Below are 12,280 nucleotides of genomic sequence, written 5' to 3' on the forward strand. Positions count from 1 at the left end.
GTGTAATCGATGCCGGTGCGAGGGGCCGGAACGCTGGAAAACAAGCGCTCCAACCAGCGCGCCGGCAAGCGGAGCAGTGCGCGACCGGACCCCGATGGCGGCCCCAGCGAAAGAAAGCAAAGCGGAAAAGGACCACGTTGGGAGCATGCGGACGGGCCAATGGGAGCGAGAGCGTCGTGCCGGTTGCCCCGAGCGACGGCCAATGGCGCTCTGTACCGGTCAAACTGGCTCGTCTTGGCCGCGCGTCTCACGAGAAGAAAAGAGGCGCCGGTGCGGGCATTCCGCTTTGTGCGTTGTGACGCTTCGGATGCTGGCCGCCAGTGCTCTCCGCGCCAGAGACGCCCGGATGCGAGCTGGAAGAACTCGGATGCTTCTCGCTCCGTACTCTGCGTGAACACCGCACCGCTGGACGTTGCGGCGCTCTGCAATTCGTGACGTCTGCTCGGCCACCGCTTACTCGTCACTCCCGCTGCGGGCTCACAGCTATGGATACCACCTGCCTCTCCGCCGTCCTCCTGCTTCTCGGTAAGTGGCAGTTCTTCGGCACACACGTGAGAGCTTCTCGGTCGGCAGCATCCTTAGTCTTCTTCAATTGTTGCACCTCAACTGTTATCCACTTCGGCAAAGAAGAATGCTCTTTCGGAGCATCACTTGTTGTGCGACATACGTCAGTCGGATAGTACCCGAACGTGTGACAGCTCATTTCTCGTACTTTGTGTTCATTCATACATTTTGTCCAGTCAGTACGCCGTATGTCTGTCCACTTACGAAATGGCATTTCAGTCCCTTCCTCCCAGCCACGCTGGTGTAACGATCGCTGCCGCTACAATAGCATGGCGATGGCCAGTGCCGAGACAATTCAGGGGTTTTATAGTTAAGTGGTTTAATTTACTGGTAACATTGGCTGACCTTTAACACACAGGAATTTTACAGCACACTTATTACCGGAAACGAGGAAATAGTCGAGAGAGCGAGAGTAGTTAACGGAACTGGCTGGATGCCGGTCTCCCGGTGTAACGGCGGGCGGCAGCGCCACTGGAGTGAGACGTCGGCAGCCGCCCCGTGAACCCTGCGAAGCGACTTATGTTTGCTTCAACCGCATCCACGGGCCACATCGGAGCATTCTGGAAGCACCTTCTGCAGCCAATGGGGGAGACGCTTCTTAACTGCAATTAGCCATGCTCCCGCCAAACAGAAAGGGACCAATCACTAACACACACAAAGTTTGAACCCGAAGACGCGCACTTCGGTAGGAGAATTGCTGACGTGTATAAGGTGGTTGAGACAAAACACTGTAGTAAAGAGTGGAAAAGGCAGAAGTGGCCGTTGGAAGTGAAGTATAGAGACAGGGCTCGGAGCCCGACCCGAGCGCCACAGGGGGCGCGGAAGGTTCGACAAGCTGGAAACTCGAGACCCGCGGGGACGCTCGGCCAAGCATGTGCTTCGCAGCCCGTCTTGCGGCCGAGCGCCTCGAAAACGCGCTCTGCATGCGTTTCCAAGAAGAAGCCTTGGCGGCCGAAGGAGAAAAACAGCAAACGCTCTTTGCGACACTACCCGCCGCGGTGGCTCAGTGGCTAAGGCGTTGCGCTGCTGAGCACGAGGTCGCGGGTTCGATTCCCGGCCGCGGCGGCCGCTTTTCTGATGGAGGCGAAAAGCAAAAACGCCCGTGTGTACGAGATTTCGGCGCACGATAAAGATCCCCAGGTGGTCAAAATTAATCCGGAGCCCTCCACTACGGCGCGCCTCATCGCCTGCGTTGCGTTGGCGCGTTAAACCCCACAATCAATCAATCAATCTTTGCGACACTGTTCTGCTCATGAATTCGAGCCCTTCGATGTTTTTGTGCCACTTGTGGAAGGCGCACATGTGGTTCGTCCTTGACACGAAGAAAGCGGCAGCGTGTATAGATACTTGTTAACGTCGCTCAAAAATTTCATTCGGGGCCCAGCTGAAAGGAAAGCATCGCTCCAATCTCGGTCGCCAATTGGATCCAATTCGAGGCCGCGCACAGCGGGACAACACAAGCGTGGCGACCACGCGCGCCCTATCGGTGTCCGCTGCGAGCATTCGATCTTGGCAGCTGCTTTCGCTTAGCGCCGCGACAAGTGGAAACAACGCCAAATGAGAGAAATCGAAGGAAAGGAGGCTGATATCACCAAGTATACCGGCAAGGCCGCTCGGCTGAGAGTAAAAATTTCTCCTCCAAGGTTTCCCACTTCCTACGCGTCCTGCTACCGGGCCGTATGCGCGGCCGCCGTATTGATCTACATCCATCCCAGGACAGCGCATAGCACGCCCGGCCGCCGAGCACACCTGCCTCCCGCATTCGGGCCTCTTTTCTTGTCTGCGGCTGGTTTCTTGCTGCACCATGCAGACAGCCTTTCTACACCTGCCCCAAATTCGATGCAGGAGTAGAAGCCTCAATGAAGCCGGCATTATTTTTCCCTCTTTGGTTTCTGGTGGGGTGAGTGGTGCAGAGGTTGAGGTTGTGACAACGTATCACCGCTACGTAGTACGATAAGGTTGTTTCACTGATATTTTCATTTTAAATGAGACGCCGGTAAAATTTTAGAGTGGAATACTAACAGCGTACGAGACTTTTGTTTGTTGGTTTTCTTCCGTGCAGTGTTATGAATCGCGAAACAATAATCTACATTTCCTCGTAGACCTTCGTGGGGCATAATAAAGGATAATTATCGCTCCTTCCATTATTTCGTAGCGTGATTCAGAGAATTTCATGAGCCGCATCCCCGCTGATAGTACCCAAGAAGTGCTCAGCCACGCACGATCTGCCAGAAGAACTATATACACGCTTTCCGGGCACCTGAATGCTAGTTTCCGTGCCTTTGTATTGCACTCGTAATGTGCACGATGAGCTCCAGTGGTAGGTTTGGAGTAGATGCTATGCCCGCGCGGTAAGTGTGATAAGCGCAGGTTCGCACTTGTCGGCCGTGGGCCTCGATGGGGTTTGGGGCCGACCTCTTGGAACGCATACTGCTGATCCGATCGCGATATCGCTGCCTCGACATCGGCCATTGCAGGGCTTTAGCGACTCGGGTTGCCCTGTCTGCAGCCACAATGAATTCCTGGGTATAAAGATCTAGAGATAAGAGGCGCCAATTCTTGTTCACGTAGGATCAAAGTGGTTAGGTGATCTCGAACCATTTCTGCTTCCCCTGTTAGCACAAGCGATGACAGAAATTTGCATCGCGCCGATCTTGTAGCCTGCGTGGCTGTCCGTGGCAGCGACAAGCGTGAAGAAGTGACAAAGCAGTTCCAAACTGAAGCAATCGTCACTCGCGACGTTCCGCTAACGGGGTCGTGCAAATTAATTCCTAAAATATACACAGCGTGTCGTGCTTTCCATAACTCTGAGACTTAATAACGTCGCAGACACGCCTATTCGCGCCCTGTCCGGTGTGGGCGAGCGCATAGTTTCGATTGCGCTGGCCTAATTTAACCCAGACTCGACGGTCGGCTATACCTAATTGCGGAAGGAATTTTAGACGGCAGGTCAAAGTTTTTTGTTGACAAGTTACTCAAGTATTAGAGAAATAACCCTGAGATATCAGTTATGCACAAAAAAAAATCTTTGAAACCCGAAGATACTTGAGTTCGCGCACTTCTTTTCAATGGCGAGGCATAGGAATTCAGAACTTAAATGGCAAATAAAAGAACTTCAGCGAGCTCCTTCTGTGAGCGGGTCAGCGTGTGCATGAGATCGGACGAAGTGAGCACCCATTAAACCGAGCCAGGTGGCAGAGGGCGCCTTAGACTACGTTTTCGCTGCTCGCATATCGAGATGAAATGGAACCGAATCCGCTTTGTGAAAATTTACGTTTCAACTCGGCTCCACTAGTTACATCATTTACCGATAGAACTCAGAACATTCCCGTGCGGTGTGTGTTGGTACAATTAAAGATTGGCCTCATTGCTGCGTCAGCAGAGAAAGATCTGAAACCTGAACCACGCGTATGGCTCGCGGTGGGAGTAGGCGGAAACTTACCATCTCACAGAAGTTTTCTACGGTCATCTTCCTCACTGGCTACGTGTGCTTTACACTTGGCCCATCGGCGCCAATAAATTCTACGATGGCTGACATCTTTACGCGACGTGCGACTTAAACTCCGCCGCCTGCACTGGGCGAGGACAGCGTGTCGCGGTGCGTCGTGCAACGCGCAAAAGCATCATTTTTGTTGCACGCTACTGGTGTGCTTATCGAAGTTCGTGGTGTTCTGCCGCTGTACAGCCCCAAAGGCGAGCGTGGTTGAGGTTCGTGAGTCCTAGTTTCAATTTTCGCCCCGATTCCGGCGACTGCTTCCCGCCGGCCGGCTGTGGCTGCTCCGCTTGATCGGGTTCCGTCGAGCGCGGCTCCCCGCAGAAGCGGCCCGCGCCGTGGTTTTGTTGCTCTTGCCTCGCCGCCGCCACATCGAGTTGCCCACGCGCCGGGCCTGCTCCTTCTGCTCGCCTCGATTCAGCCCGGCTGCGTGGACCGAGTTAAACGGCACCGGCTGCTGCTGCTGCTTTTCTTCGCCGGCCGACCCAGATCGGGCAGAGTGCGATGGCGCGCCAGGATAGCAGGCACGCACCGCCACTGCCGCGTGCGGCGGATTTTCGTCGCCGCGGGTCGGAAATAAAAGCTGCGCGCTCGCCGAGAGCCTTTCCGCCGCGCTCGGCGACGGCGCGGTTGCGCGACGCAGCGCTGGAAACTCTGCTGCCGACTCTGCCCGCCTGGCGGGGCCCGTTTAAAGCGCGTCCGCATTTACGTCACTGTTCGCCTGTGTCGCCGCTCAGATCACGCAACGGGGGCTGCCGAATTCTTTCTCACATTGCGATCCGCCGCCCCGGCGACAAGTGAAGTGTTTTGGGGGACGCGAGTTCACCTGGTGGCCAAGCAGACGAATTCTGCCGCAATCTGCTTCCCACGACGAGGGCGCGCGCAAGCATAACCTTCATCCAGTGACCATGGCATGTAGACGCAGCTGCAGCGTGGCAGTTTCTTCAAACATAATTACGAGATGAGATTTTCCCAATTAAGAGTGCAGCTACCACTACTACAACTCCGCTGCTACGGCTGGACCAATTACGACATTGCAGGAAAACCACAATTGAGAGCATAGATCAAGCTAAAGATCAAAGCAGCGGAAATCCAAACGTATCCTTTATATTCGCTCTGCTTCCGATTCCTAAAGCTATAGAGTGGTGAATTGGATACCATTTGACTGGAAAACCTATTCTAGTTAGTGAAATTTATCAGAGAAAATTGACCTCTGACCACGACATCGCCCACTAATTCAGAAAAAAAGAAATCGTCATTTTCGTTGCACTAAAACCGTCCACTAATTCAGAAAAAAAGAAATCGTCATTTTCGTTGCAGAAATTTTGTAGTAGCCTTCAATATTGTTACGGCATAATTTGGTCCAGCACCGCTACTGTGGAAGGATGAGACCGGCGATGAAGCGCTCGAAGGTTATAGAGGTTTAGAAGGTTAACTTGTTTAATTATTGACACTTCGATTTAAAACAGAGGCAAAACGCTACAACTGATACATAAAAATAGGAGAAAACAGGCAATCAAGAGTACTTAAAGAAACATAGTTGGCGGGCGAAGGGCTCCCGGCGTCTGGCCCCGACGACCGACGACCGGTGCAGCTTCCGCCCTCAATAGCCAGCGGAGCCGCATTATATTCGCTTCAAGCGGTCCGGTGGGGGGCGTATTTGGGGTAAAAAGTGCATCCTGGTGCGTGCGGACCTAATGGAACAAGGCTATCTGCAGCCAATCGGCGAGACGCTTCTTAGCTCCAATCAGCTATGTTCCCGCCAAAGTGAAAAGGAAAATCAAACACAGACACAAGGTCGAAGCCGAAAACGCGCGCTTGGAGAATTATGCGTGTAAAGAAAGTAGTTCAGACAAAACGCACTAAGTAAAGAGTGGAAAAGACAGAGAGGTCGTCTGAAGGACCCGGAGCCCGAGGGCGACCAGCGCACACGCCACGGGGGGAAGGAGACGCCACTGCGGCGCAGCTGGGACGATGGTCCCCCTCGAAAACCGCGTCTCTTGGTCGGCTGGCGGGCAAACACACACGCTGGAGGAGTTTCTCAGAAAAAAAGGGGGCCAGGGCATCGCCGCGTCCGAACCGTTCTCACACAAAGCACTTGGAAGAAAGAGCCCTGGCTGCGGGCACAGAACTCAAGACAACCAGAAAACATCAACAAACCTCGGTTTCGCGACAATATAAACATGGTCGAATAGAAATTAACATGAAACAGCCAAGCCGGGAAGGGGCTCTTATGATTCAGCGTCCAAAAGTCCAACGAGATGAAAGATCCAACGAGACGGAAGGTCCAACAGTGGATATTCCGTCTCGTTGGATCTTACATCTCGTTGGACATTCAGGTTCGATTGGACCTTTCGTCTCCTTGGATGTTTCGTCTCGTTGAACATTCAGGCTCGATTGGACCTTCCGTCTCGGTGGATGTTTCGCCTCGTTGGACATTCAGGCTCTTACTATTAAGTGAATGTCCGGAGCACTTTGAAGTTACCTTGAATGCCCTCTACCGCAATATGATTGTGGGACCTTCTGCATTTACACGTGCAATAACTTTTACATGATAATTTGAAGTGAAATGTACGCCTGGAACCTCTGATTTCCGTCGTAAAATTTGAGTCTGCTTGCAACGCTATTGACGAAAGCAAGCTTGTGTCGCGAAGCCCCCGTTCCGTTTGCTTTTTTCAATTTTTTAGCATCCCTCTTCGGCCACCGAGGCCCAGCTTTTCTAAGAAACGCATGCGGAGGGTGTGTTGGCCCGTCGGCCGACCCAGGAGACGCGGCTCTCGAGAGGGACCATCGACGCATCTCCTGTTACCGCGGCCGCGGCGTTCCATGCCCCCCCGTGGCGTGTGCGCTGGTCGCGTTCGGGCTCCGTGTCTTCAGTGTTCTTCCGACAACCTTCCCTTTTCCCCTGTTTACTTTAGTGCGTTTTTTCTAAACTACTTTCTTTACATGCGTGGTTCTCCGAGTGCGCGTTTTCGAGTCGAAACCTTGTGTCTGTGTTTTTGGTCCTTTTCACTTTGGCGGGGACATGTCTGATTGGAGCTAAGAAGCGTCTTCCTGATTGGCTGCGGGTGTGCCTTAGCCTTGTTCCCTAGCGTCCGCACACGCTAGGATGCGCTTTTTTCCCCAATACGCCCCCCACAGGACCACTTGAAGTAAATATAACGCGGCCTTTCTGGCTATGGGGAGCGAGCGAGAGGCGAGAGGGCGGCCTGCACCAGCTCACTTCAGAAACTCTGCCGCCCGTCGTCATGCCCTCCCGCCGGGAGCCCTTCGCCCGCCAGCTATATATATATGTCCCGCTAAGTACCCTTAATCTTTTGACTGTCTTTTTAATCTATGTAATAAGTGTAACTGTTTCAAGTTCGCATGTGCTAAATGTCACCAATGTCATCAGTAAAGTAAACAAGTTAACCTTTAAAACCTCTTCAACGTTTCGACTTCTTCACTGCAATCTTCATGCTACAGTAGCGGCAGTATGTAACCAAAAATACTCCGTTACACTTGGTCGCGAGTACGTTACTGAGAGTGCCTAAATAGGACTTCAGTTTTTTCATTCGGACCTGTTTTACCATTCGGGCAAAGTATAAGGGTTTTCCTTGGGTTTTTTGGTGTGCAATAACATCAGAGAAAAAATAATGTTCCCGGGCTTCATGCACATGGCAGGAACGTGAGCGCTAAGCAAACGTTCACGTGCTCTTCCATCCAAAAAAGGAGGATGCTACGACCATCGCCTGACACTCACCGCGTACGCGCGCGAGTTTCCGTCAACTGCTCGCAGCCCATGAGAAGGGGTCGATGCGGATGAGGGTTGTATATTCTCACTTCGGTCTCATCAAGGCGTAAGTTTGATGTGTCATTCCATCCAACTTGAATATCTTCTCTTCTGGTATTTCGTTTAAATTTCGCGTCCACTTATACAAATGGTGTTATTGTGTTTCACGCTGTCACAAGAGCAAGCCCGAATTCTGAACATGCGGACGCGCAATATTTTGTATGTGTTGTTAGAGTTCCGGAGGCTCTGAGGGGGCGTCAAAAAAGCAGCTTATTGCTTTCTGGATGGCCTACTGTGTCTGATAGCTGTTCTTATTGGCAGCCACAATATGGTAAGTATATAACAATAGGCAAACAAATGAAAGTTTGCCAGCAAGCAATACAAGGAAGTCGATCTGCGAGGCCGACCTAGAGGCGTCATTATTCAGCGAGTCCAATGAAGCATTATATAAATCAGACAAGAGCAAGACCGAAGGCAGCTAGCTGCAATTTAGGCTTATCATGTGCATGCGCTGCGCGTCTTTGAATTCTGTCGTGTCTTCCTCAGGATTAATATTTTTGGCGATTGGTTCAAACGCAAACATTCATAACTTCTGCGTGATACTGGTAAAACTTGGCACAATTTTTTCTCACATTATGGGGTGTGCAGCAAAACTCAATAACTGAAATCGCGCCACAAGTTTTGATATGGCTCCCTTTTTAACCAAGGCGCACTCATGTTATCTCAGTAATGTGTCTCATTAATTTCGCTTCATTGCACGTGTTAAGGCCTACCCTATTTCACTACCAAACACTTTTTATTGAGCAACTTGAAATAGCGTTCGCATGAGAACAACTTCTAAAACAATATTTCAACAAAGCATATAAAAGACGTAAGATATGCTTCCTAAGGTTGCCTTGGGCCTAAAAATGCTTTATGGTGTACACCAACGATCTGCGTTTATCTTTCCAAAAGTTTTACACTATAGCTTAACCTCATACATTTAACTAAAAAATTCGATGACCAGGGTTAGCCGTAAAATACACGCTAGAAAAGAAAAAAAATGGACAGCTACAGCAGATATTTTCCATTTAGTCTCAAATTTATTCCCACTTCATACTTTTTACCACGCAGGAAGCTGAAAAGGCAAATATTTTGACCATACAGGCTCAGAGCGTCTTCAAGCCTTCGGTGAAACTATATTTGGTGCTCTTGTTTGGGCATAATGCACGTGTTGCACTGATGCCGGTAAATACTTTTTTTCAGTAATTCTATTTATTTACAGTTCTGCGTAATCGAGAGGTATGAACTCTAGAACATAGAAAAAATCGTCCTATAAAGCTTACTCGCCAAGTGTGGCACTTCCGAATGAGAAAGCGGAATTTTCAAAAGGCAGATACCTTTATATAGCTTGTGTTCAGTAGACCAGCGTAACAAGGGAACTAGTAGAAAATTGTGCGCGAAGTGGAAACACTAAGAGGAAATGGCAACCTGTGCGAATACATACTCGGAATTTCAGTGAAACCGCTGCTGCCACGTCTTCATAATTCTCTTCTATTTTTCTTTGTTTAGGTCTTTACCTGTCTCTTTTTTAAAGGTGTTAAGAAGGCCAAATGCAACAGCATCATTCGATGGAGCCAGCCTTTGGTCCCCCACTAAACTCCATAGCAGCCCTGAAAGGCGTTTTGTTAAGTGAAAAACAATACGAACAATTGAACAACATTGACATTTTACGGAACACGACGACAGCGGTAACGTAATAGAACAATACGCACATTACGTTCCCCTTTATGTTTAATTTACTCCGCACCGGCCGCTGAGTGTGCAAGGTACTGACTGCGTTGCTGAGCAAAAACTTGCGGTTGGTGACTACGCAGGGAAACGTAGGAAACGCAAAAGCATCAGTGTGTCTGCATTTGAGCGCACGTTATAGATCATTAGGCATCATCAATTAATCTGTAGCCCTCCACCATGCATGCTGTCCGCAAAATACTGGCTGTATATTCTATTCCGAAATCCATGTTTTAACACGTTTAATATTTTCATAATGGATATCGGGATAATGGATACCGCTGTTGGATATCGCTCTCGGATGGAGGGACATACCAACTATTGGGGGATGGACAACTATACGTGAAACGAAGGAAAGAACAAGAGAGAGAGCGCCAGCCGCCGATGCAGCTTGAATGCAATTATTTATTCTCAAAGCGGTTGAGATGATTTTGTGTGCACGTTAATTCTAGTCAACCATTAAGGAGTGTTCCAGCTAACTCGAGAAGATAGCCCATACGTTGCTAAAAAATCAATTGAGCAGGTGTTCGTTTTCCAGCTTAGAATAATTGCCGAAAGTTTGTGATTTCCGGGCCAGTCTCACACGCCATTAATCATACGATGGTACTCTGTGCCACGAACAAACCGATTAGTCTTATAGATTTTCACACTCAAAATCACAGTTTCTTCTAGTTTTATGGTGGAACTATTCTGGGGAGATTGACGGAAGCCATGCGGTACGGCACGTTCATGTCCAACGCTTTATATTGACGCAAAAGTGAGGCCTGCAGACGACTACCTCCACTGTCACAACGTTCATTTTATTAACGTAGTGTAACGTTTGGCACAACACACTTGAACCTATCGCTATCGGCTTAATCTTAAAAAAAAATGCGTGTCTTGAATGAAAATGTGGGGCCTTAGTATTGTTGGACCGTTCGTATCAGTGGACCTTTCATCTCGTTGGACATTTAGCCTCGATTGGACTTTCAGACTCAGTGGATCTTTCGTCTCGTTGGACATTCAGGCTCGATTGGACCTTCAGAATCGGTGGACCTTCCGTCTCGTTGGACATTCAGGCTCGCTGATCACGTGACGAATTGGACCTTTCGTCTCGTTGGATCTTTCCTCTCGTTGGACATTCAGGCCACAAGCGGGCTTTTAGGTGCAGGCTATGGAACACCAGAAGATGTGCAATTTCCGACAGTCACTGTGTGCAAGCCTAGAACGCGAGAAATGTGTCGCTCGAAAAAGCGGTGTGCCCCGTAGGCCGCATCGAGGGAGCCCCCGCCGAGATAAAGAATATCTCGCCTTACGCGACTATGCAATCAAACTGGCGCCCACTACACGTATAAGGGGAAAGAAAATTTGCGTTTTAGCGTCTCGTGTGTGTCTCCAGTCTCACCCTGAGCCAGAAAAGGAAAGGCCTTTCTAGCCTCCCAAGCAGTCGTGGTTTCATAAAGTGTGCTATAAGGCGTTCTGCTAACCACCCCGCCAAATGGGAGCGCAAAGCGGAGCAGCTACAGACTGCGCTAGAATCCCTCGCTGGGCCGGCGCCGCGTGCGAGGCACGGCGGCCGCTCGCGGAGAGCAGCTGCAACTCATCCCTCCGGGTGTCGGCCCTCGCATGGCGCCTGCAGCCGGAGGCAGCTTGTTGCCGAATGCGGAGTCGCTAGGCAGGCCTGTTTGCGTTGCTGCTACGTGGACAGCGTGCACAGAGGCGTCCACATAGCGGCGCATAGCGGAAATTCCTTCGCGCTTTCGCCGCCCAGCTTCCTCCGCCGTCTTGCGCATTTAGTCTGCGCAGCAAGTGCAGGTTACGGTCGCTTTCCACTAACGCTTGCAAACAATAACGGCTGCTGCGCACCCACGTTTCATCAATGGTTGTTTTGAGCACCTTGTCCACGGGGCGATAGTTATCCTGCGGCTGTTGTATAAAGGAAATGCTGCGGAGGGTTAGTTCACCTCGCCTGCTATGGCGGCACCTCTGGCGCAGCAGCGGGAACCGTGGGTTACCTCGTCTGAACCTGAGGACTCAATATTTCAGTGTCGCATGACGCACAACAATCGTGTGTCTCCTGAAAGTGCATGCAGTCGCACGAACTGCAGTTTTATATCTAGTTTCACTGAGACTCGCAGTTCCCGTGAGACACCTGCTTACTCAGTTGTGGTCAGAAATGCGAATACTCACAAAGCGCACCACACAAAAAAGGTCGATACAGATATGAAAACCATTTTCCGTGCGTGCACCAGTGTTGTTCCTTTGCCAGCTCCCGCTCACGTCGTGACCCAGCCTGCTCTCCGAGAAATCGCCGCAGGTCGCTGATCAACGATACTTTGATCTTAGCCAAAAGGCCGAGAAGCGATGTGCTGATCACCGGGCCGAAATGTGCGAATCGGGTGAAGGACGAAGACCAGCACGCGTCTAGAGTACAGAATGCAATCGGCGCTCGGACGACAGCTCGCCCAATTTCGCCACGTTGAGCGGTCCTGCTGGAGGTGCTTTGTGGTGAAGCCTGCCTTCTGCCATTTCTGGGAGTGTGCCCTTGTTTTCTTGAACACTCGATACGCAAACCGGTGGCGTGTGCAACGGATTCGCTCCGAATCGTCTTTAGCACGCGTACTCTAATTTTGGGACGCCGAGGCCTCACCCTTTTGGGCGCTCCGCGGATTCGTCTTTCTGGTCGCTTGTTTCTCTGGCCT

The 12,280-nt window shown here is 50.7% G+C and overlaps 1 protein-coding gene across 1 annotated transcript in view; it reads left to right on the forward strand.

Annotated features, from left to right (window-relative positions):
- The first annotated feature begins 233 nt into the window (after positions 1-233).
- LOC144152596 (uncharacterized) overlaps positions 234-12,280 on the forward strand; it is a 237,301-nt gene continuing 225,254 nt past the window's right edge. Inside the window, exon 1 of the mRNA XM_077683914.1 lies at positions 234-525. Within this exon, the coding sequence (XP_077540040.1) occupies positions 486-525 (40 nt within the window). The 5' untranslated portion in view covers positions 234-485. The remainder of the gene's footprint in view (positions 526-12,280) is intronic.

This window comes from Haemaphysalis longicornis, unplaced genomic scaffold (genome assembly GCF_048455015.1).
Source record: "Haemaphysalis longicornis isolate Haplotype H1 unplaced genomic scaffold, Haemaphysalis longicornis Haplotype H1 scaffold_9, whole genome shotgun sequence".
Lineage (NCBI taxonomy): Eukaryota > Metazoa > Arthropoda > Arachnida > Ixodida > Ixodidae > Haemaphysalis > Haemaphysalis longicornis.